The following is a 20,450-nucleotide window of genomic DNA, read 5'->3' as shown; positions in this document are numbered from 1 at the left end:
CAGAAATCTTTAATAAAAAAAAAGAAAAAGGAAACCTATTCTAGCTCACTGCTATGATTGCCAATTGCTCTACCCCAGTCACTTTCCTGCAGAGTGTTTCAGGTCATGTAGGTGGCCACAAACCAATTGTTTTCCCTCTTACCACCCATATCGATTGAGGGTCCTTGGGATGACTCTTAGGGACCTACAAGAGTCCCTTTCTTAGTCTTTTACCATTTGTACCACCTTTGGGGACAGGTGGGTCAGGGTCTCAAGCCCCTTGGGAGCACCGAGGCCAGCTCCCCTTCAGACTGCTCTCTGAGGTCTCCACAGCTTCCCTGATCAAGAGGATGGGTGGCTTTATGAAGTTTTGGGGGCCTTTTAGGGGTATGCCATTTCCCCTTGGGGATGGGCTTGCCTAGATGGGGGAGGGGACAATATTGTCCTCTTTCTTAGAGCCTGATCCTTTGTCTCTGCCCCGACACCCCTCTTCAGCCATGGCAGGTCAAACCCACAAACGGTGAGCAGGAATAAATACTCTCTTCTGCACATTGCTTTAGTCAGGCATTTTAAGACAGCAACAGAAAAAGGAACTAAAAATCCCATTCAGTCAGCAGGACACAGAGAAGCTGCCGCAGCCTGGGTCCATGGGACTGAGGCATAGCTCACAAAGACAGCAAACTCAGCAGCAGCCGCGAGATGCTGATTGTGCAAACATATGGAATGAAAGAGAAATGGGGATCCTGGGCCTCCTCCAACATTTCAAAGGAAGTCCCAGGAGGCCGGGGTACGGGCAGAAGGATCGGAATGCTCACAGGAAGTCTCTTACAGGACAGCCACATGAAACTGCAGGAAGAAGGCAAAGCTATCAAGGATTCCACAGGAATGCAGACTGCCAAGGCCAGGACATAAGCCAAGCTGTAGGCAGTGAACAGACCCAGTCAGAGTGAGCATGTGCCTTACAAACAGCAAATCCAGGATACGGGCCCTCAGCATGCCCTGTTATACTCAGATGCCGTTTCTTCCTTTGTGGGTCTGTTTTGGGGTCTCACTATTTTTATTCTCCTGTTGGAGGAGATGTGAATGTGACTTCCCTGGCATTGTAGTTTGGAAGTAGGTGACTTTCTTTTCATTTTCTTAAAAACAGGGTCTCACTGTATTTCAGGCTGGCACAAAGCTCATGGCACCATGAGCTACCATGCCCGTCTCTTTCAATCTTTAGGAAAGCTCACGGCTACTCATTTGCCTTGAGTCTCAGAGCCTGGACATGGACTTCCGAGAAATACTTCAGATGTTCGAGACTACTGAAACGTAACAGAACATTTTGCACTAGATTCAACAGAGGACAGATCAGTATTTTATATGTGTATATAAGACAACATTGTTGAGTAACTTTGTCCCAATGTCAAATGATCATTTATTGTAAAGTGTATCCTGATTTCAGAATTGTTAACAGTATGGAGGGTGTCCCTTATGGTACATTCAACTCTGCACTGAAAACAGTATTGATGTGGGATTCCCCTCTGTAGCCTGTGAGTACCATTGGTTAATAAAGAAACTGTCTTAGGCCTGTGATAGGGCAGAGTAGAGCTAATGCTGGAAGAAAGGAGGTGGAGTCAGAGAGAAGCCATGTAGCCCCGTCAGAGACAGACACCAGTTGGAATTTGCCGGTAAGCCACAGCCACACAGTGATACACAGAATTACTAGAAATGGGCTAAATTAAGATGTAAGAGTTAGCTAGTAAGAAGTTAGAGCTAATGGGCCAAGTAGTGATTTAACTAATACAGTTTCTGTGTGGTTACTTCGGTTCTGGGCAGCTGGGACAAATGAGCAGCCTCTTACAACACTGTATTTTTCAAAAGACTATTTATATTTGGCCTTGAGTACATTATACAGCACGTGCAATTAGTATCACATTCTTAATTAAGTTTTTGATCATCTCTGTTTCACTCAGAATTTGCATTGACGAGCAAGCTAGAGCTTATCTAGGAGACATCTCACAAAAACTTCATGATACATAGATTTTCAATTTGGGAGTCATCTCATCTTCCTTTATAGAAATTCAGGATCTGGAGAGGACACAGAGGCCTGTGCTGAGTGCCTCAGGGCAGACCTGAGAGGCAGAGTCATGTTGAGAAGCCACACATAACTTAAACCTTGCTCTGTGTTTCCTTTGTAGAAATAAAAACCTGAAACCAGCCATTGCCCCTGGTACTCTGTGACCCAGCCCTACAACAGCTGTGGAAATGTCGGACCCTTACAAAGATACCTTCAGAAGAACACTCCCAGAATACCTGGCAGAACACAGGTGGGTGATCACTGTTGAGCACATCTGTCTGCTGTTGGCACACCCTGCAGCTTCCCAACCCAACCGTCTTCTTTACATGCTCTGAAAGGTGGCGACCATCAACATTACCTGTGTATGCATCTGTCGGAATGAATCTCCTAGCAAGATCTTATGGATGACTGAGAATCACAGAACGTGTTTCTAAATTCTTTAGCTTTCTCTATAAGTAGACCCAGAAAGTATGAATGCCAGCAGGTATTGAAAAATCCTCACTCTCCCGATGATTGAACTCTTTATTCAGTGAAGTCCTTAAGGAATTCTTCCTCTCTAAGTATATACATCCTTTTTGTCTGGAGTGTGTCAAGGGGTTGCCTTTATTTACTGCAGAGGACTGAGCAGAAGGGCCCCTTCAAGAGAACATCTCTAAATGACCCCATTAAAGATGGCCTCGTTGGGTCACTCATTTCAACCACTTTAAAATCTATTTCATTGTTGTTGTTTTTTTCGTCTTCCTGTTTAGTCTCATGCTCACAGTCTAGAACTAGTGGACAAAGCTTTCTGGTCCTCGCCTTTTCTTTTTCCTTTGCGCTGGCGTTCCAGAGGTGAGGTGGCTAATTTATACATCACGGGAAATATAACTCCAGTGAAGATGGCTGATGCAAAACAGATGTACAGAATCACTGGCAGGTCTGGGTAGTGTCCTTGAAGAATTCCGATGACTGCAGGAATCGCCATATCTCCTAGAGAGGCACCAATTACGAAGAATGCTGCAGACTTCCCACTTAGGCTGGTGTACTGCTCAATCCAGGAAACTCCACTGGGAAACGTGGTTGCCATCGAGGCTCCATACACAGCAGTCGCAATCCAGAGGCAGAGAGGGCTCTTGTCAAAAAGTACCAGAAAGAAAGATGAGACAAGGCTGCCAACGTTGCTCAACACAATCATGGTTCCAGGCTGTAAGAATGTGGCAAAGAAGATGGCCAGGCCCCTGCAGGCTGCAAAGGTCCCCCAGAAGACAGAGTTCAAGCCGGCTGCTTCACTTTCTTTCATGCCAACATGGGTGGTGGCAAAGGAAAATAGGTAAGAGCCAAATGTTATCTCAGCTCCAACATAAAAGAAGAAGAAGACAAAGAGGAGACAGAGCAGGGTCCTGTGATATTTAGCTCTTCGAGCACCCTGAGCAGAATCTGTGTTTTTTTTCTGCCTTGAGTGTTTAATACAAAACAGACCAAAGAGAAAGACAGAAACTACTAAAATATAGGTGCCGGTGGAAGCATACGCCCACAGCAGATTCATGTTCTCGGGTACCGCAAACAGAGAGTCTGAGGTAGCTTCAGATGATCGGTTCAGCATTAGAGGGTCAAAGGCAGACTCAGTGAGGTTCTGAGTGGATTCTGAGGTACTCCAGGCCAATTTAGCCAGCAGGGGAGCCAGGACAGCACCCAAGGCGAAGCTGAAGTGCAAGGCCTGCATGTGTGGGGCTCCTTTGTCTCCCCAAAGAGCCAAGATGAGGACATTTGCACCTGCCAGTGAAACATGGGGAAAGGTTCAAGTTAAATTGTCAGTCAGTGCAGGGAAATCTCAACAGGCCATTACTATGATAAAGCGGCTGAGTCTGTGTCACACGGTAGGAATGGCGTGACATTAGCCCCAAGTGATTCTGATTAAGGACCTCATCCATGAACACCAGAAAACTGTGTGTTGTGATATCTCAACTCATACGTGGAAAGCTTCAAGCTGGAAAAGCACTACCCTCTGGAACCAGGTACACAAGCAAGCAAAGGGCTGTTATACATAGGCCCACACCACACTGGGGAATAATGCTATAGACCTATTTGTTACTAGTGTTTGAAACTTATGTGTTGACTAGGGTAATGTTTATCATCCAATAGAGGCCAAATGACAAAGCTGTCTGGCAACCACTTGAACATGGTGGATAGAAGAAATGCAAACACTCCACCAGGAACCCAAGTGATCTAGGCTCTGGTGCTCCAGCTACGGGAAACCAGCGGCCCGTCTTTTGGAATCCACACAACACTGCCTACACCCTGACAAGGGGCAAACTTTAAGCACCAAGCCTTTGGTTTTTTATTTTAAGCAGTTACTTTGAGATAAGCATATGTTTCTACTTTGTAACTCCACGACCAAATGATACCTGAGTTATAAAACACTAATGGTGTTACTGTTACATTAGAACATCAAGGAACATTCCATCTAGAGAAGCAGATCAGTATGTTGCTTGACTATCATCAGAGGAGCTTCCTGCATCAGGTGGGTACAAACACAGAGACCCACAGACAGCGATCTCACACACACACACACACACACACACACACACACACACACACACACACAAGCACACATACACACACGTCACATGTATGCATGCACGCATGTAGGCAGGCAGACAGGCAGACTGACTGACTGACTTTGGAAGACTAAGCCCTAGATAATGTCTCCATCAAACTCCCCCTCTTAGAACTCAGGGAACCCAGCTGAAGAAGAGGCAGAAAGAGTGTAAGAGCCATAGGGGATGGAGGACACCAAGAGAACAAGGGTCTCTAAATTAGCTTGAGCAAAGCTCATATGAACTCAGAGACTGAGGCAGCATGCACACACCATGCACACATCTGCACCAGGTGTAATGTGAAAGTAAAATGCTGCAGGTTCCTGAGGCATTTCTGCAGCAGGCGGGAATGCTGCAGGTCCCCAGAGCAGCGGCAGGCAGCGGGCAGGGAGTCCTGAGAGCAGCCAGTCCCAGGCAGAGACAGTGCAGGAGACCATGAGGAAAGACAGATATATGGGCACACCATGAGACCACGCCACACATCTCCAAAGGTGGCTAGTCCTGGGCGGGCAAGAGACAGATGGATAGGCATGCCATGCAGAGTTAGGTTGGATATTTATTTAGTGGGTTATGGTAGGGAAGGGGAGAAGAGCAGAGAGGGAAGAAGAGGAGAGAGGGGGTAATGGAGAGAGAGAGGGAGTAAGGGATGAAAGGAGGGAGGGAGGGAGAGAGAGGGACGAAGGGAGAGAGAAGGGAGAGAGACAGAAGCTGCCTCTTTGAGAGGGAAACGGAAAAAGGGGAGAACTCAGGCTGGAAGTTGAAGATCAGCTTGCCTCAGCAGATGGGGGTGTGTGTGTGGCTTGTCTCTTAAAAGAGACAGGACAGACCATCATACCAGGTCCTTCTCATATGTATTATGACTGCCAGTTTAGTGTTTTTATGGGATCCTTGAGTGTGGGAACAAGTGGGTCTCTGCTACTTGTGCCTTCTCTTGGGCTCTATTCTCTGTGTTTGTTTGTTTTGTCAAGTTCTGGTGTGTAGATTTTCCTTTTAACATATATTCTTATATATATTATTTTATTATCCCTTAGGAACTTGTTTTTTTCTAATGACAGACTGAAAGGGAGTAAGTCTGGATGAGAGAGGTGGCAGGGAGGAACTGGGAGGAGTAGAGAGAGGAAAATATAATCAGGGTATATTGTGTGGGAAAAAAAAAACCAAATCTAATGTCAATGAAATAAAAAAAAAAGAATATCGAGGGAGATCTAGAGAGTAGGAACTAAAGGAGTGTCCACATAGTGTGTGGTATTTTGTAGGTTTTCAAATAGATATTAACAAATGGAAAAGCTATCGCTTTGGAGATTTAGAACTTCTAGGAGAAAATAACAGGAAAGAAAGCAAGCAGCACAGTTTCTCTTAGCTCGGTAAGTCAGGTCTGCTTAACTGTAAGTCTGCCTCTCTGCTTTCTTAGCCAAGGGATGGCCCCTGGCTGGATCTAAACCACCAGCTCCTCCTACTTGTTTTACAAAGATAAATTTTAACCCCCAGACTCAAGCTCACTTCAGCCACACTGCAACCACACATGGCCGTTCCCAGGGTAGCTCCTGCAAATCAGTCTCTCAGAGATCGAAGACGTTTAGTCCAATCGTATAGATATCTGTTCATAATCAATCCCAGACCAGCCCCAAGTGCAGCTGCTGCAAGGGTGTTCCCTCTGAGTGACCCCATGACCAAGTCAGTACTGTGTCATTTCAAAAGTATGCCAGGGACCGTTGATATCATCTGCTGTACTTTCCTAGTGGAGTTCCCACCCCAGAGGTGACACTTCACACACCTGTATCCACAACGCCAACGGAAGCCCCAAAGACAGACATGGTGACCATCAGTAAGACTGCTGTCTTGCAGAAAGGGATGAGATAAAGGCCGACTGCCGTTGCCACCATTGACACTCCTGGGAAGAAAGGCAAAAAATTCAGCTGTAGTAGCTGAAAACACGGGTTAGTAGTGGAGTGCATGCTTGTCTAGCATGCATGAGTCCCTGCAAAAAAAAATACTTTAATATTTAAAAAATAAACGTGAGTTATAAAAAACTATATCCCTGAGGATAATCAAACCTATAAGAGTACAAAAATTACATTCAGTTTCCACTGAGAGTAGTGGTTTCTAAACTGGTTATGTAAAATCGTGTAAATTCTCTAAGGCCTTTGTAACTTATGACCTAAGCAGATTTGTCGTACCATTAATGCTCATAATTATTTATACCGCAAAGCCATGGTTTTTGGCAAAGGATACAGACCAGAAATCATTTCCTTATTGTCACACATTAAAGAAACTTGGAGAAATTTTAGATGTGGCTAACAATTTTTTTTTCCGTATAAGTTTCTGCTTATGCTCCTAAATTAATTGCCTGGGGGAACAGGGAGGAGGTAGAAGAAGAATCCCTTATTTATTAACCGGAAGTAACTTAGTTCCCTTGCTCTGTGTCTTACAACATCATCTAAATCCCCCCTAATTGTGCCAATTTGTTGGAAACATTATGCTGAGAGCTTTGCCGTCTTCTCAGGTATGGAAGGGGCAGTCTAGGTTCCTCAGGGACACTGGGTGACTAGGACAAAACATAGTCTACGTGATTTCACCCACAACCTCCTGCCCCTTCTTGTTTAATCCTGAATGCACAGAGCCTGGCCAGGTTCCAGGAACCCATTCTGACCCCTGTGGCCCCAGAACCCTGTCCTACTCCCAGAAAAGCAGAGTTTCATAGTCAGCCAGTGTGTAAGCCTTGAGCGGAGCTGACATTGCAGTAAAGGTCAGCCCTGTTCAGGGGGCAGAGCTCGCTCCCCAGGGCCAATCAGGTTTCCAGAGTCCTTCCAACTGCCCAGGTAAGGGCAGGGAGTCTAGAAGCCCAGCTGCCAGTGAAGATGCTCTGGTACTGACTGCTTCTGTTGTCAGCACTCTGCAGGCTGTGCCTGTCACACAAAGAGCCAGGGTATAAAGTCAGGACAGGCAGAGAACAGCGGAGGTTGGTGTTTACTCACCCAAAAGAAAGAACTGGTTCGTGTGGTCAAAGAGAACCCCACCAATCATGGTGCCACACAAGAACCCAGAGGCCCGGCCCACAAAAATGAGAGACAGGCCGCTGATATTTCTGTTCACGTTCGCTGCCAGATCTTGAAATGTGGGTCCCAGTATAGCAACACTCATTCCCTAAAATTTAAAAAGACAGAAGCTTTGCATTTACAAAAATTAAAACAATGTCTAAAAAGAGTGGTAACAGATTGTTCTCCCATAAAAAGAGTGGGACGATGAGAGACAGTGGGTGACTTTAAGACCTTCAGTTCAGAAAGATCTACAATGGCAATACAATTATTGCTAGAGCAACGTGGTCATCTGGGTTTTATCCATGTACAGCCTTCAGTTTTTATCTTTTTCTTATTTATTTATTTATTTATTATAGATTTCTGTCTCTTCCCCGCCACCGCCTCCCATTACCCTCCCCCTCTCCCAATCAAGTCCCCCTCCCTCCTCAGGCCAAAGAGCAATCAGGGTTCCCTGCCCTGTGGGAAGTCCAAGGAACCCCACCTCCATCCAGTTCTAGTAAGGTGGGCATCCAAACTGCCTAGGCTCCTGCTCCTACAAAGCCAGAACAACCTAGATGCCCTTCAATGGAATAATGGATGAAGAAAGTATGGAATATATACATATTAGAGTACTACTCAGCAGTAAAAAAACAAGGGCTTCTTGAATTTTGCATGCAAATGGATGGAAATAGAAACCACTATCCTGAGTGAGGTAAGCCAGACCCAAAAAGAGGAGCATGGGTTGTACTCACTCATATTTGGTTTCTAGCCATAAACAAAGGACATTGAGCCTATAGTTAGTGATCCTAGAGAAGCTAAAAAAGGAGAACCCAGAGAAAAACATATAGGCAGCCTTCAATTTTTAAATCATAGTAATTTGAGATAGTGTTTTTTGCAGCTCAGGCTGGCCACAAACTCTGAGAGTAGCCAAGAACGGCCTCAAACTCCTGATACTCCTGCCCTCCAGGCACTGAGTTTACGAATATGGACCTCCATTTCCAATATAAAAAATTACAAAATTCTTCATTTTCTCAGTTCTTTCCCTTAAGCTGTATTCTGTATGACTTAGTTGTGAAATGATTTGCATATTTTCCTTTTTTCCAAAACCAGGGTTTCACATTCATTTTAATGGTTCAGGAAATCCATACACACATATGTATGTGTATATACATACATGGAGATAAGGACACCAAGAAAACACTGAAAGAACACTGAAACTGGCTATCTATGTAAAGAATGTGAGAAAGTTCATTGTTCAACCCACCTGCTTTTCTGTAGCTTTGGGATTTTAAACACAAAAACACAGATTTCAATAATCACACAAAGCTAACCTGCACTGTCTGTATGTGGAAACACAGGCCACAGAGTGAGGATTCAGAACCATGGAATTGTGGGGAGGATAAGCTTATGAGAAAGAACCTCATTGGAGCCTTTGATACAGACCATGTATACACTTAATATGAATGCTGGATTTCCCTAACTAACTAATAATTAACTATATTAATTATATAGTTCACACATTTTCCTGAGTATATATTTCCAAACTAGCAGAAGATAAAAAACAATGGGATGAAGTATATCAAAATATTATACCAGGTGGTGCACATCTTTAATCCCAGCACTCAGGAGACAGAGGAAGGAGGATCTCTCAGCCTGAGGCCAGCCTGGTCTACAGAGTGAGTTCCAGGACAGCTGGAAATACACACACGAAAAAAACCCTGTCTCTAAAATACAATAAAATATTTGTTGTGGAATAGTTTTTTGTGCACTATGAATATGTCACTTGGATTGTTTCAATAAAAAGCTGAATGACCAAAGCTACTCAACATTTTCAGGCAAAGAGGATGCTGAGACAAAGGAGGGCGGAGTCCAGGAGACTTGAAGAGAAGCTAGATGAGCACTTCATACTGAGGGAAGGTACCAAGCCACATGGTTGAACACAAATAAGAAATATGTGTTGATTTAAGGTACAAGAGCTAGTTAGTAATCAGCCTGAGCTGTCCACTGAGCATATATAATTGGTAATAAGTCTCTGGGTGGTAACTGGGGAACTGGTGGCGGTACAGAATATGCCACCTACAAATATTTTTTGAGGGAAATTGCTATACACGATTTTGTACTTGATTTTTTTTTGTGTGTGTGTGTGTGTATAAAAACAAAAGGTTTTCTTAGTAAGATGTAAGGGGCCTTATGCTCAGGGAGTCGCACACCTGAGGTCAGGCAATGGCAATGCGCTTGCTGTGCGCTCCTCATCTCAGTTTCCCAGGAAATAGTCTGACACAATCACCAGTTCTCACTGAATGGCTTGACATCAGGTAATAGGTTTCTCTAAACAATTTCCGTAGATTATACAGCACGCCACCGTAAGTGTTTGCACACATATTCTGCATATGCAAGCTTGTTTGTTATTCAAATGCTATAAATAATTTCTACTGCTCACGAGTCAGTTCTGCCTACTTTGACAGCCTTTCTGACTCCCTCGTTCTGATGTGGGTGTTTGCTGAGCCCTCTGCAGCCGACGCTGAGCCGTCAGCCGCCTGAGCGAGTCCATCTTCATCGGCCGAGGCAGGGTCAGCATCTAAATCCTCCCCACCGTCTTCCTTCCCTTGTGGCGTCTGATATGGATGGAGCCCTGAGTTTCAGTCACTGCTGAAGTTCCTGGTTCTTTATTAAACAGAATGACAGCAGCTTCTTTCTTTCCACATTTTGCGCAAGCTTCAAGCTCACGGGCACCTGGTCCACACATTCGTAAGAGTCCCTCACTGCCTGTTGGAAACATGTAACCCCCTCCTTAGGCTGTGACAGTGGCTTGTATTTGCTGTACTTTACATGTGTTCAGGGACTTCTTTGCAGCGCTGACATGCTCCACCATGAAGTTTTGCCTTAGTTTCTTGGTCTGAACACTTTCATCTAACTTGTCTTTTTTTTAATTTTTATTTTTTTAGGTAAATGTATTCTGGTCCTTTGGGGCCCTGGACTGACCCACAGGGCCTTTCTGAAAACTCACCAGATAAGAACACTGAAATGAACTGAAGAGATAAGAACAGATAAGAAGGTTGTGGACATGTGACCATAGTTACTGAGATTAGAAATTTTTCTAAATATTGAACATCAGTATCTAAAGTTCACTGTAAAGCTACAATTTTATGTTGCTGTTAAAACAATAAATAAGGTGTTCTTACATGCTGGCTGGCCCTTTTGGTCTTTTAAATAGTGGTACATTAACTGTATGCACTACAGCCTCCTTCCCCGTCAGCACTGGGGCTAAGGAAGAGATTGTGGAGGACTGTACTTTAAACTGGAGTTGGTTGGCCTAGGAAGCAGGGATCCCCGCTTTTCCTGTGCTCCACATGTTAGTTATTAAATTTTTGTTCCTTCAGAAACTGAGTATCCTGCAAAGAGCTAAGTTAACCAACAATGAGAGTTTTCACATTTGCCTTTGAGGCGCTAACGTTGCTTTGGTTGAAGAGAGATGTCCTTAACCTGTGATCTGATCTTGAATAAGCATTTTAAACCTTTGAAATTTTGCTGAAGTTCCCCAAGTCAAATCAGATTAAATATTTCTTTTCTGTTAAATTTTAAGAGTATGGGTGTTTTCCCTCCTTACTTGTCTGTGAACAAAATACATGTCTAGTGTCCTGAGATGTCAGAAAAGAATGTTTGATCCCCTAGAACTGGGGTTATAGGCATGTAACTTTGGCATGTAATATGTATCACGTATGAGCTGCCATGTGGATATTGAAAACCAAATCCAGATCTTACGGAAAAACATACAGTACTCTTAACTGAGGATCAATCTCACTAGTTTCCAAATAATTTTCTTGAACATGAATTAATTAATTTGCAGGTTTTCTGATGGATGCTTGAAATATCTCAAAAAGATTATTCTCTTACAAAAATTGAGACATTAAAATAATTGGGCTTACTTTTATATTAAATTACATGGAAAACATTGCTAAAAAGTAAGTAATGCTATACTTTTCAGTTATTTTCATAGGGGTGTGTTATTGTTCTTGTGTCTCAGAAATTATATAACATTCATAAAAATACAAGCCCTCGTAGAACATCATCAATAATAATCCTAATTATTATCTGTAAGTGTTATATGCAGGAGTCAGGCCGAGCGGCCCGGCCTGTGGTCCTGGCTGTCAGGGGGACGGCAGGATCAAACAGAGCATGAGTTTTGGTCAACATGGGCAACACAAGATCCACCTCATAAAAGCTGCAGGTCATGAACAGAGACGACTTTTCTCGCCAAGTGCATCACTATTTTAACTCTCACCAGGTCTTTGTCCACTTGGAGTCTTGTCACCTACAGTTAACCGTTTAGGGAGAGGGGTCTATACCAAGCCACCATCAGTTTGGCATCAAGGGCAGAGACTCTGTCAAGTACAGGATTCTGTAGCTTTAAGGTCACCCCATTGGGCTGGGGAGGAATTCTCGACTTCTAATGAAGAAACCAGTGGCTCATAAACATCAAGGTGATGTTTAACCCAGCAAGCAGTGAGCACAAGAAGAAATAAGTACCCAGGAAATGACCTGGCGGATTTTCATGCTCAGTAGCCGCCAGTGGAGAGATTGTTAAACTGTGCGGTTTGAACGAGCTCCACAAGAGCGATCCAAGTCTAATTTCCTACATAATCTAGTTAATGAACAATTTTAGGCACCTAAGTGGAAAGCAAAACTGGTGTTTAAGGTGATGGAAATCCATTGCCAAGCGTGGTCCCAGGGGCAGCTTGGATGTCCGCCTGGCGCCCGCTGAGTCTTTAAAGCGGGCACCAGCAAAAGCTCTGCGCTCCAAGACTCAGCGTGTCGAGCTGAAACGACCCCGAACGCAACCGTGCAGCAGGGGATCGTTAGGAAATGAGGCTCCTACCCAGTGTTTGCTTTGTCAATCCCTTAATTTTGGTGGAGACAATAAAAGCCTTCAGTGATATGTTCCCAGAAGCGTCATGCTTCAAACCCTTGTGGATGGATTCGTTCACTTGACGCCCACAGAGACTCCGGACTCAGATATACATAAATACATAAGGCATTCCCATACAACATGAGTAATGCCTTTTTAAAAAGAGCTGCACCCTAACTTATAGAAACTTGCAGATCTTGCCTTCTCATAAGCTATAACATTACTTGCTAGTCGGTTTTACGGGATTCCAGCAAAGTATATTTTCTCTAGGCTGAAAAAAAGCCCCTTTCACCCACCAACTGGTGTGAGCCAGGATTTCCATGATCTAGAATCTGGGAAATGGGGCTTTTAGAAACACCACCATTAACTTACTCCCCTCCACTATTGGAAGGGGCCATTCCAGGTTTTCTCTGCAGCAAACTTCTGGGCTGTCTATCTTCTATCTGTATCTCTTAGCTAGGAGGGACTGATCCTATCTGCTCCAATTGTGCCTGTGCTGGACACCTTAAGGAAAGGTTGACCAGGGACATTTCTCCCCAGAAAGAGCCACCATTATAATGATGGGTCACTTTGCTAAGATCATGGAGAGATCTTCTCTGTCATTGCAAAACCATTATCCTTTTTCCTTTTCCTCTAGCCTGGTGCCCCCATCCTCGTCCTCACAAGGATATCACTGATTCTCTAACTGTGCTCCTGCATACACTAAGGAAACTTCCCAGGGAGGGGCTGGGATGCAGGATGCATTCATGGGAGCAGCTAGCACTTAGTATGTAAGCACACAGCGTGGTGGAGGCAAAGCCTGCGAAATGAAAGCTCTCAGTCTTTCATTTACATTGGTTGTTTAAGCTCGTATGGATCCTGTCACCAGATGAATTAAAAAAATGGGGAGCTCGCAGTCACCACCATTGGAAAGCAGCAAGGAGCTAATCTGCTTCCTGAGAGGGATTCCCTGACTGCTGAGCCTGTGGTCCACTCTTAGCCCACTCGGTAGTGCGGTTGTTTCATTCTGGGGAGCTACGTTCCATTGCCGAGAATCTGCTTGAGGTGGATTTGGGGTATAGGAGCTGCTGGAGGTGCCTAAACAATTTCACGTTTGTGAAGAAGAAGGATACCAGAAGTTCCATCCCCATCCCCATGAATGCTGTTCAATCATTAAGGGAGTGTCTCCAATCAAGACAAGTTACAGCCCCTGTGGCAGTCTGCTGTGTGTCTGAATGCAAAAAAGCATGACCCTGTGTTGGTGGCTCTTACTTGTGAGCTTTTGCCATGTAAATTAAAGGACTTTGGAGTAGTTTCTCAAACAAGAGAGATTTCTGCTGCTATGTCCAGATTTTTTTTTTTCAGGATGGGACCCTGGTCCCTCAGAACCACTGGCTGCTATGTCCAGATTTTTCAGCATGGGACCCTATCTCTCAGAGCCACTGGGTTGTTGCTTGTTCCGGTGGCATCCTTAGACCTTCGCTCCAACATGTGCGGGGCTCGGCAGGGAGGAGCATGCACAGAGCTTGGGGTGGGTCTTTGCCTACCGTGTTCTTTCACAGCTGCCTAGCGTCCCGCACCCAGAGCAGGTCAGCAGCAGGATGCCAGGCAGAGCTTCAGTGGGCTGCTGGTAGGTTTGGAGATTTTGGAAACCTTCGGGTTTTCAAATGACAAGAACAAGGGGAAAAAGCAGATGCTGCAACCAAAATCAAGAAAGTGGAGTCCAAATGGAGGTCAGAACTCCACAGCCAATCTTAAAATGGTCACAGGGACCAGTTGGAAAGAAAACGTTGCACAGACTTCAGCAATGTCTGCAGTAGAACACAGGTGAAGAGCTTACTCATTATGCTTTACGGAAGGTTCAGAAGACCCACACTTACAAGTTAATAGTTTCTGGTTAGTGTATGAGTTCTTGGTTTGTGAGTGTTTAGCTTTGGGGATGGGTATGTGGTTAACGGCTAGAGTACTTGCCTAGGTTTCGTAAAGCCCTGGGTTCATCCACTGTTCTTCACAGACCGAACATGCTGACACACACCCATTATCCCAGCACCTTGTGTGGAGGTCAGGAGGATCAGGAGTTCAAGGTCCATCATCAGTTACGGGATGAGTTGAGGACCAGCCTCTGCCACTTAAGCAGCTACCGGTATGGTAGAGAAAAAATAATTTTTTCTCTTGTTATTATTTCCCCATCTGTATAATCAACTGTTTGGCGTAATTTAGTCAAGTCACCAGAAAGAGAAGATTCCCCCCAAAGTAGATTTTTCTGTATAATAATTAAGGGCGGTGACTACAGACGTTGGCAACCTCTTTTCTGTCTCCCCAGTACTCAGAAGAGCAGACAAAGATGGCCATGCGGGTGGGGGCATCTTATGCAAAATCAATCATGCTCTTGACAGTGACCCACCATGATTAAAATTGTGTTAGTTGATGAAACCAAAGCCCCAGCGGATTAACTAAAATGCCCAAGGTCACAAAACGTGCAGGCAGCAAAGGTGAGAGTCCAGCAGGGACGGTCAGGTCCCTTGCCCAAGGCTCGCACATCACTCTGGGAGGGGTGCAGCCCCAGCTCTCACCAGCCCCAGGAAGGCGGCATACAGGACCGCTGTGGAGAACCAGCGCAGCACGCTCCTGGCCGGGCCACTCCTCCAGGAGGTCGCAGCGGCCGGCTTGCTCTCTGCCAGGGTCTCCGCCTGGTGGAGCCGCTGGGCACCAGCCACGGGCCCAGCGCTCCCGGTCTTCACGTTTAGTTCCAGCTTGGCGGCTGCGGAGAGCTCCTGCTGCGGGCGGACCCTCCCGGGCTCTGTGCTGGGCTCCTCCAGACTCCACCTTCCCCCAGGGACCGTCCCAACTCAGGACCTCCTGCGGCGGCTGGACTTCGACCCTGGCCCCAGCCGGCCGCCCAGAACCTTCACTCTCCATCTTGCAAAATAGCCGGGGTTCTCGTGACAGAGTCAGGCTCTGGCCAACCAATAGGGAGTGTCGGCCAGGAAGTCACGGTGGTTGCCTAGGAAACCGAACTCTCCGCGAGTTTGAGCTACAACTGCAGCTGCAGCCTGGCAACAGGCCCTAAACAGTGCGTGCTGCTAAGCTTTAGGGAACCGGTATGCGCAGGAGCGGAGGTCATCCTTACATGACCGCATCCCTGCCTTCTGTCCACTCTTGAGCCCTCTCCGTCTGCTATTCAGCTTTCAGGCTACAATCACTTGCTCCGCAACAGGCTCCTGGAGCCATAGGGATCCTCGCCACACTCCTCTGTCACCATAGCTAGGTGTCAGGAAAGGATAAAGTCATAGAGAAAACCTACAGCTCGCCAAAGGTCAGTCAGCTGACACTGGCCCCGTCAACAGCCAAATAGCTCAAGGCGTACGTATTGGTTCAAAATTGTGGTTTCAAACCCACACAAGACCAAATATACCCACAAGTGACTGGAGCCTGACATTGATCACCATGATCGCTGAGTAAAGTCATGTCAACTGCGTGGCTGTGCCATTACTGGGGAGGAGGGGGTGACTTTGTTCGGTTTGCTTTACTCAAACCAACAATGTGATGTGTTTACATCTATTTCAAATACGTTCTAGCCACCCGAAAACCTCCTTGCTCTCTACAGCACTGACGACTTATGCTGAGAACATTCCTACATAATAGCATTGGTCAAGAACCAGACTGGAAGGGCTTTTTGTTTGTTTGTTTGATTTTTAATAAAAAAAAAAAACATTATTCCTGGAGATTACCCAGTTGCCTGCTCTTATCAAGGGTTGCTTGTTATTAGCTGAATTCTAACTACAGAGCATATCATTATTTATGGTTAATGACACTACAGAAGCATAAAATTTTGTAATCTATGATGTCATTTAATCCAACAGATATTTATATACCAGATTATGGTGACCACGCAGGCTATTGAGAAAATCAGGAAAAGAAAAATCACTGCAACTTGTTGCTTGCTCTAAGCAGGATGAAACAATTTTTTTAGGGGAAATCAGAATAATTATAACTCATGGATTAAACCTAAATTGAGAATTAAAATAAATAGTGCCAGGTTACTATTGAAAGTTCTCAGTGTCTTATAGAGAAATATAAAAGTTAATAAAATTCAGGTTTCTAGAAACTATTTCAAAGTCAGCTGTTTTTGTGAGTCCTTCCAAAGATAGGAGTTCACCCTCATACTCTAAAGCCTCCCCTGGCCCCTTTCTCTCAGGAGCTGGAGTCTCTACCACCTTTGTCTGTGCATGTCACAGCTGTCCGTGGACCTCCCAGATCATTCCTGGACACCCAGCCCCTGCTCCAGTCAATGGCTTTGCTCTAAGATTCAGTATCCACGCCACTGCCACACTTCACTTCCACAGGCTTAACACCAACACTCGAAACATCATCTCTGGCAAAGGCTTGACTTCAAAATCTTAAAATCCAGCCTTCCGCTTTCTTGCCCCAGTTTCCCATCCCCCTGTTTCCCTCTCCGTCATTTCCACTGGACCTGCCCTTTGATGTTGGGGTCCTCCTTTGGTGACTCCATTTCTCCCCATCTCCTTTCCCAGACTGTCAGCTCTCTCTGCCTCACTCTGTTCCCTCCCTCACCGAAGTTAATGCGGACTCTAGGGAAACTCCATGAACTGTCCTAGTGGTAAGCTTACTACTTGACACAGTAGTGGTTTTACTTCAAAATTAAATAACTCTAGCTTCCTTAACCTGCTGTTTAAAAGTGACTGAATTTGTTCTCTGACAATTCCACCGTGTATAGCGCAGTGTGGCGTGTTGTGTTTACTCTCCCCAGCCCCCTCTTGTCTTCCTCCTGTCTTTGTCACCCTCCCCCCAGATCCCTTGACCCCCATTCAGACCTTTGGGGTGTTTGTCTGTGTGAGTTGGTGGAAGAAAGAGGTCATTTCAAAATGAAATTTTGAGTTCTGTGTGACAGCAGGAAGGTCCAGCCTCTGATGAACTGAACCCCAACAGCCATACAAAGGCATTTATTGATAGCTTCACAAAGCTGGTTTTTGGGTAAGTAGTTCCTCAAACCTAGGTCCTCCTTATCTATATGTCTTGCTATATGTCCTCATGACTTCAGTACTTCGTTATGTATCATTTGCAATGCATAATAATCTAAGAGCCTCAAGTGTGCCAAAGGCTTCTGTGACCAAAGTCATTCAAAGGCCGCAATGCACCTTCAGAAAGCAATTCTACAAATCATGGGAAACATCACTGTTTTCCACAAAGAATTTTTTTTTTTTTACCATTTTCCATTATGACTCTTCAAGGTCAAAGTACTTCTAGGAACAACCATTCGCTGTAATCATTACCCCAGAAACAGCGAGAACTGTTCATTCTAATGTCTAAATAAGATACAGGGAGAAGTTGTCATACTAATGCTTGCTTCAGATACAGTGAGAACTGATTACTCAGGCATCTACTCCGCATACGTTAGAAGGTTTCATTCTAACGTCTTCTCCAGATACAGCGAGAATGTTTACTCTAATGTCTACTCCATATACAGAGAGAACTATTCATTCTAAAGTCTACTCCAGGTACAGTGAGAATGTCCACTCCAATGACTACTCCAGATACATTGAGAAGATTTCATTCTAACGTCTTCTCCAGATACAGCGAGAATTCTACTCCATATATAGAGAGACCTTTTCATTCTAAAGTCTACTCCAGATACAGTCAGAACTGCTCTCTCTAAAGTCTACTCCAGATACAGTCAGAACTGCTCTCTCTAAAGTCTACTCCAGATACAGTCAGAACTGCTCTCTCTAAAGTCTACTCCAGACACGATAAAAATTGTTTTTACTAACATCTACCAAAGATATAGTGAGAGCTGTTAACTCAAATAACTACTCCGGATAGAGTGAGAACTGTCATTCTAACGTCTACTGCAGATATAGTGAGAACTGTTTACTCTAATGTCTACCACAGACACAGTGTACACCGTCCTCTCTAATGTCTACCACAGATAGTGTACACTGTTTACTCTAATGTCTACCACAGGTATAGTACACACTATTTACACTAATGCCTCCTCTGTGAGAAATGTTAACTCTATTTTCTACTCCAATTACATTTAGAATTGTTCATTCTGTGAAATGCTACAGATACAGTGAAAACTCTTCACTCTAACACGTACCCCAGATAGAGTGAGATTTGTACACTCTACCGTCTACTCCAGATACAGTAAAAATTGTTCCCTCTAATGTCTACTCCAGATACAGTGAGAATGTTCACTCTAACATCCACTCCAGGTACATTGAGAAATGTTCACTGTAACTTCTACTCCATATATAGTAAGAACTGTTGATTCTAATGTCACTCCAGACAAAGTGAGAACTCTTCACTCTACCATCTCCTCCAGAGAGAGCAAAAACTGTTCACTCTTAAAGTCTACGCCAGATACAATGGGAACTGTTCACTCTAACATCTACCCAAGATACAGAGAGAACTGTTCATTGTAATGTCTACTCCAGATACAGTGAACACTGCTCACTCTAAAGGTTAGCACAGATACAGTGAGCACTGTTCACTCAAACATCTACTCCAGATACAGTAAGAACTGTTCACTCTTGCATCTACCCAGAAATAATGAGAACTGTTCACTCTAACATGCACCCCAGATACAGTGAAATCTATGCCAGATACAGCCAGAACTGTTCACTCGAATGCCTAATCGAGAAACAGTGAGTACTATCCATTCTAACGTCTGCTCTGAAACACTGAATACTGTTCACTCTGTCATCTACTCTCGACAGAGTGAGAGTTGTTCATTCTAAAGACTAATCCAGACAGAGGGAGAACTGCTCACTCTAAAGGCTAGTCCAGATACAATGAGAATTGTTCACTCTAAAGTTTTCCCAAATACAGTGAACACTGTCCACTCTAAGGTCTACCCTAGAAACAGTGAGAACTTTTCACTATAATGTCTACCCCAGATACAGGGAACACTGTTCACTCTAACGTCTACCCCAGATACAGGGAACACTGTTCACTCTAAAGTTTACTCCATACACCACGATTCTGCTAAATTCCTACAACATGTGTCTTTAGTCCAGTATTGTAATCCACCGTCTTTGTCCAGGACTCTCTGTGGTCACGCATTTGAATCTATCTTTTGGAGCACAGTGTTTTCACAGTTGGGTATGAATTGTTTTCTTCTCTCAAGTGAACACACACACACATACACACACACACACACACACACATGCTATTTTTCACATCTTGGGGGAAAATAGCCACATGTCACTTATAGCCATTGGTTCTTTTTCTTTCCATTTTTTTAAAAGGAAAAAAAATACACTGAGATGCTTAGACCAAATACCTTTAGGGACTGCCCTCTGCTGCCTGGAGAGAAGTTGGTACCACTGAGTATTCACAAGAGATAAGAATGGGTGTGTGTGTGTGTGTGTGTGTGTGTGTGTGTGTGTGTTTGTGTGTTGGGTCCCTTATAGTTAGAGTTACAGGTAGGTTGTGAACTGCCCAGTAGGAATGCTAGGAATTGAACTCAAGTCCTCTGCAACAAATCAGCAAGCACTTTCAATGCCTGAGCCATCTCTCTAGTCGCCAAGACCACTTGACTGGGCTCCTCTGAGACTGTGCTTCCAGCTTTGTCAGCCTCCGGAGGTCGGTGCATACGTCCTCAGGAGACTGATGCATACGTCCTCGGGAGACTGATGCATACGTCCTCGGGATGCCCGTGTGCAATTATGTGAGAAGGATACGGAATGAAGCCGTGAGAACATGTGGTCTTCCAGGAAACCACATTTCCTCTCCCCCAAGAAGCTGGGCTCCTGAGTGCTGAGAGAGGCCTGTCCGCCAAATGCTCTTCTTAGGAGCTTTGTCAGATGAACCTGAGTTTCCCCTGCTCTCACCACGTGCACAGTTCAAAGTGTAACTTCCCAAGGCCCTGACTCAGGATTGTCCTTGGTGGGAGGAGGCTCTGGGAGGAATTT

At 44.7% G+C, this 20,450-nt stretch overlaps 1 protein-coding gene across 1 annotated transcript; it reads right to left on the bottom strand.

Annotated features, from left to right (window-relative positions):
* Nucleotides 1-1,862: 1,862 nt before the first annotated feature.
* On the bottom strand, nt 1,863-15,346 carry LOC121449438 (sodium-dependent glucose transporter 1A-like). Its single transcript, XM_041653862.1, is given in 5 exon segments — nt 1,863-2,804; nt 2,806-3,790; nt 6,389-6,505; nt 7,590-7,758; nt 15,090-15,346. Coding segments are annotated over 4 exon segments (1,431 nt in total). The 5' UTR covers nt 7,756-7,758; nt 15,090-15,346; the 3' UTR covers nt 1,863-2,641.
* Nucleotides 15,347-20,450: the final 5,104 nt, after the last annotated feature.

This window comes from Microtus oregoni, unplaced genomic scaffold (genome assembly GCF_018167655.1).
Source record: "Microtus oregoni isolate MIOR12 unplaced genomic scaffold, Mior012 000006F_ref0000085, whole genome shotgun sequence".
Taxonomy (NCBI): Eukaryota; Metazoa; Chordata; class Mammalia; order Rodentia; family Cricetidae; genus Microtus; species Microtus oregoni.
Note: the sequence above shows the minus strand (reverse complement) of the source record. Positions and strands in the feature narration are given on the sequence as shown.